At 47.0% G+C, this 22541-nt stretch overlaps 1 protein-coding gene across 1 annotated transcript in view; it reads left to right on the top strand.

Moving 5' to 3' along the window:
* VPS8 (VPS8 subunit of CORVET complex) overlaps window positions 1-22541 on the top strand; it is a 1789524-nt gene that overhangs the window by 1243202 nt on the left and 523781 nt on the right. Inside the window, exon 38 of the mRNA XM_085648738.1 lies at window positions 11529-11632. Coding sequence (XP_085504864.1) covers window positions 11529-11632 — 104 coding nt within the window. The remainder of the gene's footprint in view (window positions 1-11528; window positions 11633-22541) is intronic.

Raw genomic sequence — 22541 nt, 5'->3', positions numbered from 1 at the left:
GTTCACGGTTGGCCACGAGCACTTTCAGTTTACCGTGCTCCCCTTCGGCCTCACCAGTGCCCCTCGGGTGTTCACGAAAGTGGTGGCGGTGGTCGCACCTCATCTGTGCAGATTAGGGTTTCCAGTCTTCCCCTATCTCGACGACTGGTTGTTGAAGGCGGGCTCGCCCCAGACAGTCGTCTCCCACCTCCAGACTACGGCCAACCTCCTGCATTTGTGGGGTTCTCCATCAACGTGCCGAAGTCGCATCTGAGTCCCTCCCAGAAGCTTCTTTTCATTGGAGCTGTTCTGGACTCGGCGCTGTTTCGGGTCTATCCTCCAGAACAGTGGGTTCGGAATATTCAGGCTCTGATTCCGATCTTTCAGCCTTTATCCTGAGTTCCGGTCAGGATGGTCCTACGGCTGCTGGGTCTATTTGCCTCCTGCATCCTGCTGGTACATCACACCAGGTGGTGGATGAGGGCTCTGCAGTGGGACCTGAAGTTCCAGTGGGCCCAACATCGGGGCAACCTGTCCGACCACGTCCGGATCTTGGAGGGCACTGCAAGACAGTTGCAGTGGTGGCTCACGGACCGCGATTGGGTCAGTGGCAGATCCCTCTCCCTACCCCAACCGGAGCACGTAGAGGTGACGGATGCGTCCCTCCTGGGTTGGGGTTTGACTTGCCTCCTGAAGTCTGTGATGTCATTCTGGCAGCCAGTCGTCCCTCCTCTGAAACGGTATACGCCTTCAGGAGGAACAAATTTGTGGCATGGTGCACAGCAAAGGCTGTGGATCCCCTTTCTGCCCCTCTTTCTGAAGTTCTCCTCTTCTTTCCCTGGCCCAGCAGGGCTCTGCTCTGGGCACCCTCAAGGTATATCTTTCAGCTGTCTCTGCCCTCTTACGGCTTCCTGATCAGCCTTCTCTTTTCAAGTCCCCTGTTGTTGCTAGATTCTTTAAAGGCATTACTCACATGTTTCCTCCTGTCCCTTTTGTGATGCCTCAGTGGGACTTGAACCTGGTGTTAACCTATCTGATGTGCGCTCCTTTTGAGCCACTTCATAATTGTCCTCTTCGTCTTCTAACTTTTAAGACTGCTTTCCTGGTAGCCATCACCTCTGCCAGAAGGGTGAGTTAGCTCCAGGCTCTTTCTTCTAAACCTCCTTTCCTCTCTGTCCATCCAGACAAGGTTGTTCTCAGGACTCGTCCTTCCTTTCTCCTTAAGGTGGTTACTACCTTTCACATCGGCCAGTCTGTTACATTGCCCACCTTCTTTCCGCCTCCGCATCCCTCAAAAGAGGAAGAGAGGCTCCACCGTCTGGACCCAAAACGTGCGCTCTCCTTCTATCAGGACCGCAAGAAACAGTTCCAGGTGGACGACCAACTCTTCGTTGGCTACGTGGGCGCTAAGAAGGGGCGGGCAGTGTACAAGCAAACCATCTCTCGGTAGATCGTTTTGTGCATTAAGGCCTGTTATTCCTTGGCTAAGAAGGAACCTCCTGTGGGGCTGAGGGCCCATTCCACTCGGGCCACGAAGCCTACTACTGCCCTGGGACGGGGAGTCCCTCTGTAGGACATTTGTCAGGCAGCAACGTGGGCCTCGCTGCACATGTTTGCCAAGCATTACTGCCTGGACAGCCAAGTCCGTAGAGACGGCTTCTTTGGCCGTTCCGTTCTCCAGGACTTCCTGGTGTGATCTTGGTTCGCAGACCCACCACCGGGGTTGCTATTGCTGGGGTATTTATTCTAAGGTAAGGAATCTAACTAACGTGTTTCTTTCAGATGAACAAGTTACTTACCTTCGGTAATGATATATCTGTAAGAAACATTAGTTAGTTAGATTCCTTACCGCCCCACCCATCCTCCCCATTCTGTGAACTGATATCTAGGGTTAAGGTCATCCTTTTCAGGGCCCTAGATTCATGGCACCAGTGTCGGTTTCTTGCATGGCTCTGCGTTCCTGGTGTGGAAAGCTATGTACAAGACCTGACGTCAGCGCGCGAGGGCGGCGTCTAAGTACTCCGACATTATTCCAGCGATCACGACGCCGACGACGGAGGCGGAGCCACAGACGACGCCTAGCGACGTGCAAGGGTATTGCTGATGAAAAATCTTTCCGGATCCAGCCTGACGCCTGGGGATATTCTAAGGTAAGGAATCTAGCTAACTAATGTTTCTTACAGATATATAGTTACCGAAGGTAAGTAACTTGTTCTTCTGTGTCATATAGAGGAGTTTGGGATCTGCGACTTGTTTGGTTCATGCTTGTCTGAGATAGTGTATTTTGGCCCCTCTTCTACCAGCTTTATTCTGGAAGTCAGTCTTGACAGTCCCTCTGCCGATACCACTTATTTATCTCTCTGTTGTTACTCTGACATTCTGTCTTTGCACTCCAACTAATAATTTTTCCTCAAGTATAAATATAAGAAAAGGTAGTAATTGACTAATAATCACACCTCGTATTACTATAAAAATTGTTATGTTATGTTATGTTACTGCCATTTGTATAGCGCAAAAGCTGCCCCAGCAAAGGGGCGTCCCGGCGCTGTCAGCAGAGAGACTAACACAGAAGAAGACAGGAACTACACGCAGGGAAATAGGTATGTTTTTATGGACTTCCTAAACATCAGATAGTTAGTATGGCTTTGTATGTGAGTGGGCAGTTCATTCCAGAGGAGGGCTGCCCTGCTACGGAAGGAACGGCCTCCTTCCCGTACTCTCTGGAACCTAGGGACCCTCCCCAGGTGTTGTCCAAGTGACCGTAACTGGCGTGTAGGAACATAGGAGGTGACCAGGTTGGCCAGAATGCCAGGAGTGTTGTATTTCAGGGCCTTAAAAGTAATACACAGGGCCTTAAATTCAATTCTCCTGGCCACCGGCAACCAGTCAAGCCTGTGGATTGTGGATGACACCAATCAGTGATCTGGCTGCTGCATTCTGAACCTTTTGTAACTGAGCAGTCTAGGCCTTATTTGCCCCTAAGTACAGGGAACAGGCATAATCCAGTCTGGACATTATAGCTGCCTGGATAATAGTCTGGCGAGTCGGGGGGTAAAAAAAAAAAAATTGGGGTCTAAGCCCCCGCAGGAGCCCAAAACACGTCCCTGCTACCTTTTTAGTTTGAACTGGAAATGCAGTATTACATGCAGAGCATAGGAATTTTTTTGGGGTAGTGCTTCTGAGGTTATCCCAAACCCTACTACCAAAGGTGTGAGTTCACAGTAGGATCAAAAATACAATGCAATATTTTATAACATGGAAAACCATAGCACTCAATTGCGTAATGGTAAAAAAAAGTATAAGGTTCAAACAGTAAGGACTTAAGTTGAGAAGAGAGTTCTCTTTATTGTGAAGATGTGTAGAATCAATGATCCTCAGTACATTCACATTTCACAAAATTCACATTCTTCAGTACTTGATATTGGATAACAGCCGACACGTGTTTCGTCATGCTGTGCCTTTTTCAAGGCTGTATGAACATTTGTAAACAGAATATTTATAAGAAACAAAGCGATGTGATGAGAGAAGCAGAAAAAAGTGACAGGCCCTTAGCAAGTTGTCCATACATACCTGAAAAGTGAGTAAAAACAGTACTGGATCCAAAGTAAAGGATTCTCCACTAAAGGACTAGACTGATACCTAAAGTATGTACAAGTCCATAAGACGATGCGCCCTATAGAGAGGTGCCTATTGGAAATGTAACCAAACCGTATACCAGAAAAAATTTACAGAGATGGCTGACTCACTCTGCACGGATGAGTGTCAGAGCAAGGAAAACACTTATGTGCCATATATTTAAAATTGTGAAGAAATATACATTTCCCCCCGCACCACAACTCCCAGAATACTCTGCGTAGTTTCCTCCAGAACAGCCCATTAGGGGGCGCACTATCATGAATATATATGTAAGAGCTGGTGATTGGACTGTGCGTGTTTCCATCTCACCATTACGAGCCTTTGAAAAAGAAGATAAGCTTCGAAACGCGTCAGGTGTTGAAGGTGACATGGCTGTGAAAGAGATCAGCGGGTCGGCGTTCTCCATACCTTTTAAGGAGTCTGAAGCTTGCAGCTCAGTGGTGTTCATCGAGTGCCTCTCACGTTGTTGGTACAAGCTGGAGCATGGAGATATATATATATATATATATATATATATATATATATATATATATATATATATATATATATATATATATATATATATATATATATATATATATATATATATATATATATATATATATATATATATATATATATATATATATATGTTTTTTTTATTAAAAACATGCAGTATCCCATAGTGTAAACTCAATATAGTCTCATGTCCCATCTTGGATGGCCACAAACAAGTCGTAGCTGCTATATTGTTCTGTTTCAGAAAGCAGCACTTATGGAATACTCATGTGTTGCTAATAATACGTGAAGCTAATACTGAGACAAGTGCTCTCAGATTGTCAAGTTACCAAGTTTATACTATCTCCTATGTGCTCGCCGAATAATAATAACTGAAGCTCACTTGTGGACTGCAAAGAACAATAAAGTGTAGCAAAAAATGCGTAATGTAGTGTGCACAGCTAAACTTTTTAGATAAGTCAGAAACAATTTCAATGTGTTGGGAACAACTGGTAAAAAAGAGAGATTAAGAGTACGAAAGATTATAAAACGAAGTGCAGAATATATGTCAGTGATGGTGAGATAACTTTGTTTCATGTGGCAGTTTAAGAAATACATTCAGTCGAAATAGAAATGTAGTTTCAGTTCTAAAACATATCTAAAGTGCGACTGCAATACTCTTGTCATCCCCAATAAAGAATATGGCTGTAGATGATGATGACTTGGAGGCTAACAACCTCCCTACTTTCTTACAATAGAGATGCTGGCCTGTACCTGGACTTAAAAATGCTTGGTTTGTATACATCTCCAGGAGTAGTCATTCCTGATCCCTTGGGTCTTCCCTGGAATTATCTTTAATCACTTTGGTACAAAAACCAGCAGAAGTGTTTGAATTAACATTTTTACAGAAATGTGTTCAGCACCTCTGTTTAGGCTGCAGCTTTGGAATTTTCCAACTGGATTCAGAATTCTTGTTATTTTCATACTCTCGAGCTTAGGTGTATTACTAGGTGCCTTGCCAAACACGCCCCCTAGTTCAGTGTGGACCTGAGGGATGCAAAGTTCTGCCTTTGCCAACTGGAAAGGTGATGGATTAAGAACTGTGGTATGGAGTAATAGGAGGTATTTAAAGGGCTCATGAGGAACTATTTAATGTTAAATCCTCATTCAAATTCTTGGAGGAATTATTCAGCTTTAAGAGAGTGAGCCAGGGCCTAGTTTCCTTCCCAGGGATGTGTGACTCTCTAAATTACATCTTTATTGACAAAATTAAGCAAATTAAGGAAGTGTTACTGTCAACACTTTCCTCTCCCAGATGGGTACAACAGATGAGAGCATGAACAGGAACACTCATTCCCTTGTCTGATTTTGCCCACTACAAGAAGACAACCTCATCTCACTCATGAATAAGGTCCAATCTGGTACCCCTATGGATCTTTGCGCTCCAGCCTCCATGGTGACATTGTCGGAAGTGGCCACTGAGCCACTACTCTGGCTACTGAACAATTCATTGTCCGAGGGAACTGTTCCAGCTATGTTTAAAACATCTCTAGTCATCCCACTGCTTAAAAAGCCCAGAGATGACCCTAACATAATGAAGAATTTCTAATCAAGACTTCTAGCTGACGATTCCTCAACTTTTGAATATTCACCAGGCATCAGACAGTATCTGGAAACTTAGGATCAGTCCCTCTGTGCCATCACGTGGTACTGTGCGGCTCCACACTGATGACTTCCTCTCTAGAAATGTTGTGTGGGGCCCATATAGAAGTCTCCCCAGCGCGCTAACATCAGTTCCTTTCGTTCCACACCATGACCTGAATGTGGCGCTCCCGTCCTATATCTCTGAGACATTTATTTCACAATTTCTTCAGTGTGCAAGTCGTGTCACTCCCTAAAATTACAGGTTTCAAGCCCTGTAGGGACTGTCATAAACAAATTTATGTTACGGATCCCCACCAGATATGCCTGTGGTGTCTGGGGTCAGCCATAATTCCAAGGCCTGCAGCGACTATACACCAATGAACATGAAGGCCATCAGAGATTGCAAGATGCAGCTTTAAGTCGGCAAACACAAAATGACTCCTCATCCAAAGCTTAGTCCTATTCCAGCTCCTGGACTAGCTGGAGCCGCTCAATAGGCTGGCCTTCATTGTGGTCAAAATCCTTAGGCAAGTCGAAAAAGAAATATAAGAAATCGAAATGCGATTACGCTCTCTCAATCCACTTGCGTTCAATTGAGCAGGAGCAGCACCACTCATCTTGATCTTGCTCCTGAACTCGACCGACTTCAGAGCTGATCCCCCCCCCCAACTACGGCAGACACAATCTGAGTTTCCGGGGCTAACAGCCACACCTTGTCAGATCACAGAGTTCTGTGCAGCCCTACTATGGCTCTTTGGATCCTTATTGACTCCCTCTGGCGCTCCTTTAGGCCCCAAGGAGCCTAGAGGCCTTCCATCTGGAGTACCACCAGCGGGTTTGACCTTGGCGCCAGTTGGACCACTCGAGCCCATCTTACCTCTGGCTTCAGTTCTGACCTGCCTTCCACTACCTACACCGGCCCGGGTACTTTGACGCTGATGCCGACTATGTCGACGAAGGAGGATGAGAACCCGATAGTTCTTTACGACACTGAGTCAGTAACCTTCGTACCTTGACTGAAGACGTGCCTGATTCCACCCAAGGCGCCACTACCCCCACTTGATTTATCACATCCACTGGGGGTTCCCTTTTTGAAATGAACTTTGACAATGACTATGACCCAGTTGATGAGTTTGCTCAACTCTACCAGGATGATAATTGGTGCGAGGACTTACAGGAGGCTAGTAGTCTTGATACCTCCCTGGAAGCAGGTTTGCATTCATACCCTGGTCCAGCCACAGAGGTTCGGCTTCCTACACTATAGTAATGTGTAGAGTGGCCAAAGTGCTTGACTTCCAGCTCCTCATCTTGGAGGTTAAAATGTATTAACAGAGGTCCGCTAAACAGGGCAAACATCTTCTGAGCCTTCTTGCATTTAATGAGGTAGTGACGGATATCTTTTTGGGGGCTTGGGCCAAGCCTTTTTCTGGCTTCCCCAGTCAATCGATAAATTGCCCGGCATCACCGCCCTGCTACAGGCGACCCTGCTTTTCTCTCGCAGCACCCTTCAACCAAGCACCTAGTGGTGCAAGCCTCCATGAGCTGATCAAATCCCAACACATTTCCTACCACTTCCCCTGAAAGGGAATGGAAGCGGGTGGAAACGTTTAGCAAGCATCTATTTTCTGCCACCAGTCTGGCCTCCCATCTGTTAATGCCAGCTGCTTTTTTAAATGCCACTCCCATTCCCTTTGTGATTTGATGGCAAAAGTCCTCCCTGGTGTCCGAAGACTTTTTACCTGTTCTCACTCAGGTGATTTAAGATGGTTGTGATGTGGCCAATTTCACAATTCGTTGTGGCTTGGACACCATAGATTCCATCAGGTAGGTCATAGGCCCCAGTGTTGTAATTCGTCGATGTCCAGCCCTCCCTGATGGACATGCCCTTTGATGGGACTTGCCTGTTCGGGACAAGGCTGATTCCCCCCTAGAGCATTGTAAGGGAAGCAAGGCTATTGCTTGCTCTCTGGGCCTTTCCTCCCCACATCACCAACTGCAACAGTTCCACCACTCCTTTTGCAGATTTGCCCAAGAAGCCCCCTACCGGCAGCCTGTCCACCCTCTGCAAGGAACCCAGTATTTTTGCAGCCAAGGCCGAGGTACCCACCACCCCTACAGCCAGGGTCAACAGGGCACCCATTCTATCCTTTCCCCTGCAACTCAACCTGCCAAACCTCTTTAGTGTGCCATTACAGGACCAAACCCAAGTTGGGGGCAGAATCCACCAGTTCTACACAGATTGGCAGGCAATAACTTCAACAGGTGGGTTCTACTGATCGTCCGCAGGGGTTACGCCTTGTGCTTCCTTTCTTCACCGCCGTCTACCCAATGACTGATGCAGTACTATCTCTCCATTTTCCTCTATGAGGTGCAAGCTCTTTTAGACAAAGAGTCTATCGAGAGGATCCCTGCCCAAGACATAAGTCATGGTTGTTATTCGCTCTACTTTATGGAGCCGAAGAAAGATGGAGGCCAGCTGCCTATTTTAGACCTGTGCCCCCTCAATGTCTTCCTCCAGAAAGAAAAATTCAAAATGCTCAGCTTAGCCCAGGCCGTGTCTGTCTTCGACCCTGCATAGTGCATGATGGTGTTGAACCTCCAGAGGACGCCTATATACCCATTGAGGCAGCCCACCTGTGCTACTGCAGTTTATGGTGGGACGGGAGCATTTTCAGTTTGTAAGACTCCCGTTTGATCTTACCAGTGCCCCTCGGGTGTTCAGAAAAGTGATGGTGATGGGGCTGCTCATCTTCGGAGGTCAACAGTGCCAGTGCTCCCCTACTTCGATGACTGGTTGGTGAAGGTGGAGGTGGTAGTTATCAGCCACCTCCAGACTACAGCGACCCTCCTGTTATATTTGGGGTTCTCTATCAATGTGCTGAAGTCACTCCTGGCTCCACCTTGGAGGCTCCCTTTCATTAGAGCCTGTCTGGACACAGTCCAGTTTCATGCCTTCCCCCAGGACATTCAGGCTATTATCCTGACATTTTAGCCTCTGTTCTGGATTTCAGGGAGATCAACTCTGAGGCTACTTGGGCTGATGGCCTCTGGCATCCTGTTGGTCAAGCATTCCAAGTGCCATATGTGTGCTTTGCAGTGGGATCTGAAGTCCGAATGGGCCGAACATCAAGGGGACCTCTCCGATCATGTTCAGATTCCGAAGAAGACTAAAAAAGATCCAAAGTGGTGGCTGCTGGACCAAGACTGGGTCAGCGGCAGACCCCTCTCCGTTCCCTACACAAAGCTGACAGTAGTGACCTATGCATCACTTCTGGGCTGGGGCGCCTACTTAGGAGAGGTGGAGATCAGAGGCCTCTGGTCTCCACGGGATTGCCAGCTCAATATCAACCTTCTGTAGCTGGGGACCATCCACTTTGCATTGCAAGCCTTCCTGCCCTCCATCGAAGAGGCTGGTGCAGGTGCTCACGGACAACACCACCTACATGAGGTGCTGCAAAAAGCAGGGTGGGGTCACGGGCAGTGTGCCAGGAGGCTTTGTGCTTCTAGAAAGGACTGGACTGCCAGTGAATGTTTCTGGTGGTGAACCTAATTACAGGATCTTTGATTGCCATGGTGAAGGAGCTCAGCTGTTTGTGCCGGGCGGATCATGCATGGCAGTTACACTTGAGGGGGTGCATGGTCTCTTCCGCAAATGGGGAGAACCTAGGCTGTAACTGTTTGCCACTGCCAAGATCATGCAGTGTGAGCACTTCTGCATGTTGGAATTTCCAAGACATCTCTCGCTCGGAGAGGCATGCTGCCTCGAGTGGAACTAGGGACTCCTGTGAGCCTTTCCACTGATACCACTCCTGCCCGAGTTCTCAAGAAAATCAGGACTGACCAAGTTCAAGTCATACTAGCAGCTCTGGATTGAGCACAGAGGGTATGGTATCCAGAACTCCTGGGCCTGAGCATCTGTTGTCTGATCAAGCCGCCTCTCTGCGAGGACCTACTGTCGCAGCAACATTGCAGGATTTGGCACCCAGACCTTTGCAACCTCCAGATTCATGCTTGGAGATTGAGTGGTGACAGCTGACCATCTTTGACCGTACTTGGGAGATGGTTGATGTCATTTTGGCAACCAGGTATCCCTTGATGAAAATGGTATACATCTGTTATTGGGACAAATGTGTGGTTTGGTGCGGCACACACCACATTGACCCCCTCCAGGCCAAGTTATTTGGCGTTCTTTATTTGTTTTGTCTCCTGCCTGGCAAGGCTTTGCTTTGGGTACGGTTAAAGGGTATCTTTCAGCCTTCTTGCGGTTGCCAGATCAGTCCCCCTTGTTTAAGGTACCAGTTGTGATGCAATTTTTGAAAGGGCTCCAACATATGTTTCCCCCTTCTCCTTTTGAGATTCCCCAAAGCTACCTCAATCTGGTTGTTACTTATTGATGTGCATTTCATTCCAGACGCTCCACAGCTGCCTATTATGGCACCGCGGTGTTTCTCGTAGCCATCACCTCATCATGGCTTGTCAGTGAGCTTCAGTCTCTGTGTTTATCCACCGTACTTAACTCTCTTTCCAGACAAACTTGTTCTGCATACTCGGACATCCTGCATGCCTAAAGTTTTTACGCCGTTTCACATCAGCCAAACCATCACCTTTCGGCATCCAGTGCTCCCCCACACTACTCTACAAAGGAGGAGAGACTCCATTGTTTAGACCCCAAGAGACCACTGAGTTTCTACATAGACTGTAACAATGAACAGTGGGTGGACAATCTGCTCTTTGTTGGGTTCGCTGGAGCGAAAAAACAGACAAAGCTGTGCAGAAGATACAGTTCGGTGCATCTCTGCTGAATCATGCTCTGCATTAAGTACTGCAATGCATTGACTAAAAAGCAGCGTCCGGAAGAACTGAATGCTCATTCTACTAGGGCCAAAGCTGCTACCACTGCGTTAGCATGCAGAGTCTTTGTCCTAGACATCGGCCAGGCATCTAAGTGGGCGTCCCTCCATATGTTCACTAAGCATTATTGTCTGGATAGCCAGGTTCTCCTAGAGGGGTTCTTTGATTACTGGGTCCTGCAGCAATTTCTGGTTTAAGTTTATTCACAGACCCACCTCCAAATACATACTGGTTTGGTATTGAAAGGTGAGGAATTTGCAGCTAGACGTAGCTATCATAAAAACAAGTTACTTGCCTTCAGTAACGCTCTCCTGGTAGAAACGCTATCTTGCCGCAGATTCCTCCATGGCCTCCCTTCCTTCCCGTTCTGTGATTGAACTTTACTGAATGATAAAATCCCATGTCTGGGAATCTGCACTATGCTCACAAACAATTCCCGCTTGGCACTCTGCATCTTGTGGCGCGGACCGGCTCGAAAACAATTGATGTCAGCATGCAGGGGTGGTACCTACATAGGCCCCGCAAGTCATTTCCAGAGCAGAATGGCGTCAGTGCAGTGCTGCATAGCGCCACCAGACCATATGCCGAGGTACTACTGAAAAGTTTCTGGATCCAGTCTGATGACTGGAAAATATTCAAAAGGTGAGGAATCTGTGGCTAGATAGAGACTCTACCAGAAAGTGCATTACCGAAGGTAAGTAACCTGTTCATTATACATTTTAACAAGTCATTGTAACATTCACAGGATCTATTGATACGTGCAGATATCAGTACAATGATTCATTTTCTTATCATTGTTGCTACTCATGTGTATTCAAATGCCATTAAATTATGACAAATATCATCGTTCAGTTATCTAGACATTTCTAGTAGCACTTCCCTACTGTTGACTATGATCACTCAATATTTATAAGCCTTGTTTCTTTCTGTTCTTCACTTAGCATCAAAAGAAAAGTGTCCAGTTAAGGATGTTGAAGGTGTGCTATCGGAGACTATTGCACTTTGTCAAAGGACATCGCACAGTTTAAACCAGCAACAACGAGAGGTATGAACTTTTTGTTAGCTAAATTGATGAATAGAACTTTCACCAACACAGCCACATTTTCTGTAGTCTTGTGTGAGATATTACTGCCTGGAAAGACAACAGGTGCTTTATTTGCACAATCTAAAGGAAAAATACTTTAGAAGCCTGACACTTGTTTGGGGTTTAGGCCACTGCTATCACCAAATAAATGTTTTTCATGAGGTGTTTTCGAAGTATAAATCTTCTCAACTCACAGTGAACAATGCAGGCTCTCCCAGAATCCTCAGACAGTGACATCATTTTTGAATGCTGTACATCCACTCCCAAGGTTTAAGAGTCCATGGCCCTCTGTATTGCTTCTGGTCTACTAATTGAGTGTGTACGTCCTGTCAACCCTAGTTTGGGTATATTATCATGTTCGCACTCTTAATAAGCTGACAGGATGTTACTGAGGGCCAGTCCTGTACACAGACAAGATCCAAGTCACTAAGCTTATGCTACACACCATGCATGCAGCTCTTTCTTTTGAGGCCTTTACCAGTTCATCACAACTTTTATGCAATTGCAGAAGGGTTGGTTATGGCACTCCTGGCACCCACAATGTGTTAGCCGCCATCTATCTTTTTCCTAGCAAGTAACAAACCTGTGTTTTTAGCCCTCTTATCAGCTTGAGTTGGTAGTCTGAAGTGCTCTCTCCTCTTTTAAGGAATCGGAGGTGAACTGCCCCATGCAAGATCAGATCACCTAGATCCCTCTTGAAAGATTCGAAGATGAATACCCTCACTCTTGGGTTATCTTCTCTTGTTTGCTTATTTTAACTTCATGAACTGATCTAAATACATATAATTATAGCTGCAGGTATATCTCACATGTCTAAACACTGTGTTTCACATTACCCATCTGTATGGTACAGAGCCCCCTGCCTTGTAGCCTTGAAACGGGATAGAATAAGTGAGAAAAGATAATATAGATACTCTTACAAATATCTATGGACTATTTCAGTTTCCTGGAAGAATAGCACATATTTACCCACAGCTCTTCCCCGCCCTTCCCAGCAATATGTAGGATTCCGTGCACATGGACCACCATGTGGCACCTAAGGTGCTGCCATTTCAATACTGTCCTCCATTTTATCATTAAATGGGACTATGTCCTTAAGCTAGTCCTCTCTTTTAAGTATGGTATTTCTGTACGAGGGCATAGCAATCCTGAATTTCACCGTCAACAGCACCACTTCCACAAATCTCCTATTCTTACTTGGGATCAATTTCACATAACCCAATAGTCGTTAATGGCTACAACTCAAACTGGGTCCCTACCATGAGTGAGATGGTTTGAACAATCTCTCTCTAGGAGGCAGAGATTGGGGCAAGACAAGGTGAGGTGTAAAAACCCCACATGAGCCACTTAACATCATGGGCAGTTATGGGATATAGATAGATGTATTCTGTGTTGTTTCTCTTTAACAGCTTAAAGTGGAGTAACTTATGCTTGTGATTGATGGAGACCATTCTGCTTTGTGTGCAATAGTATGCCTTCTTTGCCAGCTCTTCTTCTATCTCACCGCAGGCCCATCTGGCGTCATTGTGGCCTATGACCTTAGACACAGAAGCCAGGGTATAAAGCTTAGATATCCATTTTGTGGAATCTGCGGGCTTGATTGGGTTAGCAGCTCAAATCCAGGAGGTTCCTCTAGAAACCCTGGTATCTTTTCCCGCACTGTATTTCTTAGGTCGAAATAAGTGAATATGTCTAAGGGGATTAAATTGTTCTAATGTGATAAATTACACCTCGGGCATAGATGTCCAAAACCTGCCATGCTGCCTTAGAGTCTGTAACACTGTTCTGTAGTGAGTGGGAGTAAGTGGGTTACAGGCCGATGAATATGAGAGCGAGTGTCTGGATCGTGAGTTTAGTGCTTTCCCTGCCCAAATTGTTGTTTCTACTGTAGTCACTTTCCTTCTAGGTTTTGGCAGTCCGCGAGGCAACAGTGATTCAGGAGGAGTGTTGTTCCTCTGTTCTCTGTCTAAGATAAAATAGGGGAGTCGACTGTCCAGGTTGTAGCAGTACGTAGCATAGTGGCTCTGAGCTCCCAAATAATAGAGTTCCAAGTTGGGCGCTTCAAACCCTCCTCTTTCATGTGGCAGCGTCATGACTTCACACCTTGCTCATGGCTTTTTACCTGCCCAAGCAAGTCTTGTCCGCAATGATCTGAGTATGAGTGATATATTTGTCAGTAGATGAAGACATTTAGGGAGGATTATCATCTGTGAGTTCCACTCAACTGGCCCTTAAGAGAGGAAGATTGAGACCGATCTTGATCGGATGTGTCAGATGCTCTACTGTAGGATCGTAGTTTAGCTTTATCAAAGCTTGGGTATCTGGTTGCAGGACCCCCTTCTCCCCAAGTATTTGTCTGATTCTTCACCCATTTAATCAGGTATTTAGATTTTACTTGTGCATTTGCACGGGTAAGGGAGCCGAACAGCTCTGTTTTATTCCGATTAATCTAAATTCCTGAGAAGCTAGTAAATCTATTCACTTTTCTTATTGGGGGAGAGGATTTCCACTTGTTTGTGAATGACCAGCAGAATGTCGTCACAATACTTGTAGAGGAGTAGATGACCCGTTCTGAAATGTAAGCCCCTGTGGGAGTGGCGTTCCTGCAAACAAAGTACAGGGGTGAGAGGGGACAATCTTGCCTTGAGCCTATGCCCGCTAGGAACGGTTCTGATGTCAGACCAATTACCTGACTCTAGCCATCGTCTTATTGTAGAGGAAGGCAGTTGTGTTCAAGAGCTGGTCTCCTATGCCAAACATACACAGCGTGGCATTTAAAAAAGGGCCACTTTAAAGAGTCAAAGGCCCTTTCCGCATCTAAAATAATGGCTGCTACCACTAACCCAAGATTTAAATGATGTAATATCATGAATACTGAGCGTCGGTTGGCTGGTGTACATCTGTGCGGCACAAACCAAAACTAAACTGGCGAGGCAGTGCCTTTCATAGGGAGGTTTACACAATTCACTGCTGCGCTTGCTAGAAACGTATTGTCAATGTTGAGTAGCAAAAGTGGGCGGTATGATACCTATTTGGTGGGATCTTTACTGGTTTAGGTAGCACTATAATTATAGCCTTCTTGCATGTGTAGTGTAATTTGCCGTCCCTCATGGCATCTGTGAATACTTCTGAGTATGTTCTTATACGCTTGGTAACATTCAGCAGGAAATCTCTCTGGTCCGAGTGCCTTCCTGCCCGCTAGGTTATCAGTGGCTGTTGTAATCTCTTCGAGAGTGATTGGTTCATTTAAGAATTGTCTGTGGCAATTCTTCAACAACACAATTGCTATCTCGCCAGGTTTGGTCTCTATATTAGTTGGGGTCACTGTCACTATTGGCTCATATAGCTGTTCATGATATTTCACACATTTTTCAGTAATCACCTCACTGATTACCAGTTTCTCAGCACCTTTTCATGTGAGCTGCATTATATAACTACAGAATCTATATCTCTTTAGTGGCTAAGACAGCTTTCTTCCAGGATGCTTGCCTTCCCCACACTGTCACGCACATGCACATTTTTTAAGGAATGCAACTTCTATGTCAGCCTGCTCACCGTATACACACGCGCTCTCTCACATGAACACACTATCCCCTGCAAGCATGCACACAACAAACATTTAAAAACATTTGTAATTACCACTGCACCCATCAAAGGTACCATGTGTTCCTCTTTTTTATTATGCTAAGAATGAATAATAGAATATTATTCGCTATTATTATAAAGAAAAATTGGCTAATAAGAAAGAAAGCAGAGCCGGCCCTGTGCTATACCTGGTGTACATTTTTAATAGTTACGTTGTGACAAGTCTTATTGAATTTGACTCAAACCCACATATACTGTAAATATGTAATGAACGCGTGAAAATGATTATTTCTACATATGATTGTGATTTGTTTCTATAATTTTTTTCTGTGCAACCTATGCACATCCCTTTATCAAACGTGAACATGTTGACGAGTGTTACCTAAAGGGGCTTGATGTCTATGAGGGGCCGGTAGACGCTGTGGCTCCACATTTCGAGCATACTAAGCAGGGGGAGGCCCTTGAGGTTCTCCTCGCCACAACTAACATCTTTGAATCTAATCTCATAGAGGCTGGAGGTAGGGCCTCTACTTTTAAAGGCTCGATCCTGGGCTCAGTAATCGACTACTTCTTTTTATCCTCTGGCGTCTTAGCTAGGGTTCTAGCTCATTCAGTTATTCCATCTGTACATAGTGACCACAATCCGGTATTTTTAGAGGTGGCCCTGCCGAAGAGCTTGGGCGTAATGCACCTTCCCTGTCCAAGAGACCTTTCCCTGATTGTGAAAGATCAGGGTCGCAGGGTTAAATGGGCTAAGGTGGCCCCTGCCTCCTTTTTACAGGAGTTGTGTGCTAAGATGGATGGGCCATGGACCACCTGTTTGAACCAACATTCGACAGCAGAGGAGGTGGTCGGGGCCTTTGAGGCCATCTGCGCACAGATTTCTAGGGATCTGACTTCCACTAATTCCCGTCGAAACAACAGTAATCCCCCTAGATGGTTTGATGGGAGTTGCTCTAGGGCGCATAGGATTTTGTATGATGCACTAAAAAAGAGCCCTAGGGATCGGGGAGAAATCTCACACGCGAGAAGGGCCTATAAAGCGGCCATTGCTAATAGGAAAAAGACAATAAAATCAGAAGCCTGGAATAATCTTCTATCTATTGATGTCCTTCGGGACAGCGGTAAGTTCTGGGCCACAATAAATAACCCATTCTTCTCAGATGCTGAGGGTACCACCCAGGACTGTGTCATCCAGGACGAGCTTTGGTATGACCATTTTAGTAAAATCTATGGGACCTGTGGCGCTAGCGCTAATAGTGGTCTTCTTCCCTCTGTAGCCTGCTCCTTGTCTTCCCTAGTCTTTGAGCAGGGGGATGTGGAAATGGCAATTAAGGAGTCAGCTAGTAATAAGGCACCTGGCCCCGATGGTGTACCAGCCGACCTTTTCGCCTCTTCTCCTAATGTTTGGGCAAGGATCCTAGTTAATGTTTTTAACGCCGTCTCAAGCTATAGGTTTCCAGCCTCATGGGCAACTGCTCTTATTATACCCATTTTTAAAAAGGGCCAACGTGATGACCCCTCGTGCTACAGACCTATTTCCCTGCTAGACTCTGCAGTTAAGATCTTGGGCAGGGTCTTACTTGGTAAACTCAGGGATGCCTTAGATAGCCGAGGTATTTTATCTAATCTGCAATACGGTTTTAGACCAAAAAGGGGGACTTTGGACCAGTGTCTAAATCTTCAGCTTTTAATCAGCAAATATACGGTGGCGAAGGACGGGTCCCTTTTCATGGCTTTCATGGACCTGTCCTCCGCCTTTGATTTGGTCAACCGGTCCAAGCTCTGGCAAATCATGCTGGATCTGGGTATTGACCCGCCCTTAGTAAGTTTTCTTGCAACCTTGCATCAGGATCTATCCGCATCTGTGAGGGTCACACAGGATGGGAAATGCACGAAGCACTTTAGGGCGGAGAGAGGGGTGAGGCAGGGGTGTATCCTTGCCCCACTCCTCTTTACAATTTATATTAACGGCCTGGAAGGGTCTCTGGGGGTCCCGAGAGCTGATGCGCCGCGCGTGGGGGAACTGGTTGTACCAGTTCTTCTATACGCGGATGACGCTGTTTTGTTGGCCCGCACGGCGGTGGGGCTTCAGAGATTGTTGGATGCCTTTGGTACATTCATGGCTGCCCTGGATCTTAGAGTGAATATTAAAAAATCTCACTTTATGGTTGTGGGGAAACAACGTAAAAAGCCAAAGTCTAGATCCCTATTTTGCAACGGGGAAGAGATTTCCAGGGTTAAGGTCCTCTGCTATCTGGGAGTTCTCTTTGATGAGAATGGCTCCTGGGGCCCACAAATTAAACTTAAACGCAACTCTGTAGCCAGGTCCTCCTCAGCTGTGATCAGCTTTGCTAAGAAGCTGGGGGCAAGGCCAATGGAGGCCTTGTTGAAGGTCTATACTGCAAAAAGCCTGGCTATCGCCACTTATGGCGCGGCTCTGTGGGGCTATGTTACACAGGACTTGATTCAAGTTGCAGAAAATAGATTCCTGCGTTCTTTGCTATCAGTTCCCCAATCAACACCTGTTTTTTCTATTCATGCGGAGGTTGGTTTGGGTTATGTTTCTGATAAATTGAAGTTGGCTCCATTGTTATTTTGGGTGAAAACCTGGTTAAACCAGGAAATCTCCCTTAATCATCAGATCCTGAGTGATGTTTTAGCCTTAGATCATGCTAATAGAATCCCCTGGCTAGAGTACATTAGAGTGGCGTTCTCTAGCATGGGGCGCCCTGAGCTTTTTTCGTCTCCATCTCTCATAGTTAAAGCAGATATTGCATGGACCAGGCAGTCTTTTTTAGATAGACTTACTATGGACCGCGAGGAGACGGAACTTCGAAAACCAAATGTGAGAGCACATTTTTTGCTTCTCTCGTCTCCTTCGCTGGAACCCTATCTAAGCATTGTTTCAAATCCTTTCCATAGATTTTTATTACTGCGTTTTAGATTCAATCTGATTCACTACTCACTTGGCTCTTATCCTCTGTGGGGCAAGCCCGAATGCAGCATACCATGCCACTGTGATGACTTTTCATGTCAGGATACGTTGCATTGTATTATGTTTTGCGAGTTTTATTCTGCTAGCCGTAAAAAATACTTACTTCCAATTCTAAAGGAAGCTGGCTTCTCACAAGTTAGACCTGCCCTGCTGTTTCTTCAACAGCTGAGTAGTACTCGCATTATCTTTAGTGTGGCAAATTTTTTGGTGGCTGCTATGCGCTGTAAGGCGAAACAATCTTCTAGCTTGGGCATCATATGAGTAATTTTCTAATGATTTTTAAACATGTTGCATGTTGTTTTATTATATGGTTTTATTGTAACCATATTTTTTATTGATTATGTCATGCCCTATGCTTTTATGAATTTCTGTACTTTTATGATTTTAACTAATCGAATAAAGTGTTTTTGACTGACTGACTGACAAACGTGAACATGTAACTTTTCTAGCCCTTGATTAATCATAATCCTTCACTCAACATTGCTCAGTCTACACCTCCATGTGTGGAGATTAACCGCTAATTGTTAATTGCTTTTGAATTGTGGATGAAATTGGTAGATATCATCTTTGCAACCAGACTTCCTTTCACAAAGTCCATTTGTGCTAGGCTCTGAGACAAATTTGTGACCTAATTTGAAGTTAACGAGGCACACCTTTAACTAACCAAACTTTAGATGTTCTTATGTTGTTTTTTTTGTCTTTTGGCCCAGCAAGACTTAGCAGTGGGCACTACCTGAGGTTCTTTGTCAACCCTTTCAGCCTTTTTGTGTTTGCCAAACCAACAGTCCTTGTTTAAATCACCTATTGTTATGCGATTTATATCTGAAAGAGACACGTTAGTAATAGATTCCTTACCTTAGAATATCCCCAGGCATCAGACTGGATCTGGAAAGCTTTACGTCAGCAGTACCCCTGCGCGTCGGTTGGCGTCGTCATGCGGCTACGCGTACGTCGCTGGTGTCGTAGCCGCTGAGATGACATCGTCGTAGCTACTTAGACACGCCCACGCGCGCTACGTCAGTTCTTTCTTTTTCCGCGCCAGCAAGCGCATTTCCGAGAGAGAGCGTTACCCCTAGTTAATATTTTAATTTGGTTTCTGAGAACTTGTTTCTCTTGTTTTGTCGAGTACTCCACTCCTGGTGCAGTAGGGATGCCTGGATTTAAGTCCTGTAGGGCTTGCCGTCGGAACATGTCGGTGGCGGACCTGCAGGACGTGTGTCTCTTATGCTTGGGGCACGCCCATGACCCCAAGGCGCGGCCAGATTGTCGGGCCATGGCGCCGAAAGCTTTGCGGGAGCGTTCCCAAAAGTTGTTGGAGGTCCGACAATCGGTTCCATGCCGCTCGAGGTCCCGCTCCCGTGGGAGGTCGAGGGACCGGTCGCAAAGCCGACACCATTGCTCATCGGATTCGGGGACAGGTAAGTCACGGCGCCATAAGAAGTCGAAGAAGCGACGCCGCTCTTCATCTATCCCTCACCGGTCGCGGGACCCGGTGGAGGGGGCAGGCGGTCACTCCCCCGCGGCTCCGATGGAGCTCTGTTGTTGCCTGCGGCCTACCCACTCTTCCCGGGCCCGCACACGACTCCTGACGAAATACAGGTCTTCCTGTCGGCCATGGGCTGTTTGTTCACCCCATCGGGTCCCTCCGGAGCGCCTTCGGGCCCCGTGGGCGCGTTGGGTGGTTCTGCCCCCGTGCCGCTGCCTTTGGCCCCGGCTACGCTGGCACGATCCCCTGCGGCGCCGCAGCCCCCGGCGCCAGGGGAGGCGCCGGACTGCGTCGATCCTGGATTGGTCTACTACCCTCTAATTCCAGGTGGGGAGTTTTTCCCATTCCGGAGTGGTTCTGGATTCAATGGTGTCTCTGGTTTATCATCCCGAGCAGCGAGTCTGGGATATTCAGGCTATGATTCCGATCTTTCAGCCTCTGTCCTGGGTTTTAGTCAGGATGACCCTCCGGCTTCTGGGCCTGATGGCCCTTTGCATCCTGCTGGTGTCACATGCCAGATGGCATATGCAGGCTCTGCAGTGGGACCTGAAGTTCCAGTGTGCGCAGTGTAGGAGAGTAGGGTCTGCTTTCTATGTTCACCCCCACTTTTTGCTTTTGCTTTACTGGTTTTCGACTTAGATGTGGCTGTGGGCCTGCTAATCAGACCCACAGCCCTGCTGTTCTCTCTCTAAATTGATACTATATACTTTAGGTGCATAACCCATTTGGATAGGATCACCTTATTGGTCCCTGTACAGTGTACCCTAGGTACCCAGGGCATAGGTGTACCCTAGGCCTACCAGGGGCTGCAGCATGTATTATGCCACCCCTGGCCTCGCCTTCCATTTTGACACAACTGGCTGATCACTCAGCTGGAGCAAGTTCGTGTAATCACCCCTTGCTTAGATATAGTATACCTATATCTACCCTTATATATAGACACATGTGTACCTATCAGCCACTCCTATGGCAGGCCTTAACAATCCTGGAGGCAGAGTGCTTGGTAACATGTGAGATGGTGCTCTAGCATGAGCTGAGCCTGTCTGCAGCTTTCGGAACCATGTCCTTATAGCTGTTCTATGATATAGCCTACCATATACTCTTAAAGTGCCTTATAATCTTAAACGGTTATGGTAACTATGGTTTGGCTTTATCGAAACATGTCGTGTAAGGTGTCTAACACTGTGGAATAATACCCCCATACCATTTCTGGACATGAGGATATTATTCCCCCCTTCTAGAGGGAAAGACATGTTAAAATCATACTTCACTGTTAGCCTCTGACCAAAGCCTCAGCATCACAAAATGGATGCTGCTGCCACGACACAAGTCTGACCTCCTGCTGCTGGGAGTGATCCCAGCCAGGGAGGCCTGGACAATAGGTTTCCTGCTTGGGGAGGTGCTAGCACCTCCCCAGACAGCCTTTAGTGTATTGGGGCAGGGTGGGCTGAAAGGAATGAGACATGCCTGGGGCACACAAGGTGTTCCTTGCATAGTCCAGTTCAAACCGGCGCTGGGGCACTCCAGCCCCAGCTCTGGCGCGAAACTGGACAAAGGGAAGTGGGTGTAACCACCCCTCCCAGGTCCCACCCATAAGGCGTGACCTAGCAGGTATCCCAGCCCCCCAGATTAGTATAAGAGTGGGAGTTGGGCCTCAAGACTTTAGATTATCCTGAACCTGCAAACTTGAACAGAAACTCTGGATCTTCGACATTCGACGAAAGAAGAAGACTGAAGAATCTCCCTTGTGGCCAAGGAGTGGCTACCCTGTGCAAACAGGCACCATCAAGAGACTACCCTTTGCTTTGCTAAAGTTCTACGAGGGACCGACTGCAGAGCCCGACCAGAGCCTTGACTTCCAGACTTCTCCGACCCTGATCCACATCCACAGCAGAGCTGAGATCCGTGGAGGCGACGAGAGACGTGGGACCGGCTACCTGGGAAAAGTGGCTAGTATCTTCAAGCGCAGCTTCTGAGGCACCCTCGAAGTTGTGCACCGGGTATTGAGAAGCCTCAACCCCAAGCACCATCTGCACCGAAGACCAGCCCCCCACACTCCACGAGTCCTGCGTGGGGCCCTTCTGCATTTTCCTGCTTGCCGCGTCTGTCCGGTTTCTTGCCCGCTGGCTAGTGGCCTTTGTGACGACGCATCCCGTAATCTTCAACGCTGGTTTGGCTCCTCCAGACTGGCTCCTGCTCCTTTGAAAAAGAGAAGCATCCCAGACCTTCCTGGTCTGCACCAGAAGCAAGTCCTCCGTTCTGCGTGGGTTCCGCTTGCCAAGGCTTGGTGAGTCCTAGTCCAACTTCGCCGACGCCGACAGCAAGAGCCTTCGTGGGACAGCTCGCCTCCTGGTCCTGGTCGTCCTCGACGCTTCCTGGTCCTCGTGGCTGCAGCGACAAGCTTCACCTTCACCTGCAATCTTCACGACATCGCCTGGTTCCTTCCTGGTTCCACGTGGTCACTGGCTAGTGACCTTGACTCTGTCCCTTCTGCTTGCAGGTCTCCTCTCTTGTTGATCCCAGCCTTGGGATCCACCGGACACTCTTCACTGACTGCCTGTCAGCATCTTTCTTCAGGCATCCATAGGAGTCGACGACGAAACCCGACGCAACTTCCCCCCTATGCACCCGCAGCCTGTGGGCTAGGTAACTTGGGTACTCCGGTGCTCATCAGGATAGTGACTATCCTAGTGTCTAATTTTCCAGTCTCGACTTCCTAGCTACTCCGGAAGTGTCCTAAATCTATCTATTTCTAAACTGTACTATTGCTAGTGACTTTTACGCATTACGCGTGAGTGTTT

Source organism: Triturus cristatus, chromosome 3_2, assembly GCF_964204655.1.
Source record: "Triturus cristatus chromosome 3_2, aTriCri1.1, whole genome shotgun sequence".
Lineage (NCBI taxonomy): Eukaryota > Metazoa > Chordata > Amphibia > Caudata > Salamandridae > Triturus > Triturus cristatus.
Note: the sequence above shows the minus strand (reverse complement) of the source record. Positions and strands in the feature narration are given on the sequence as shown.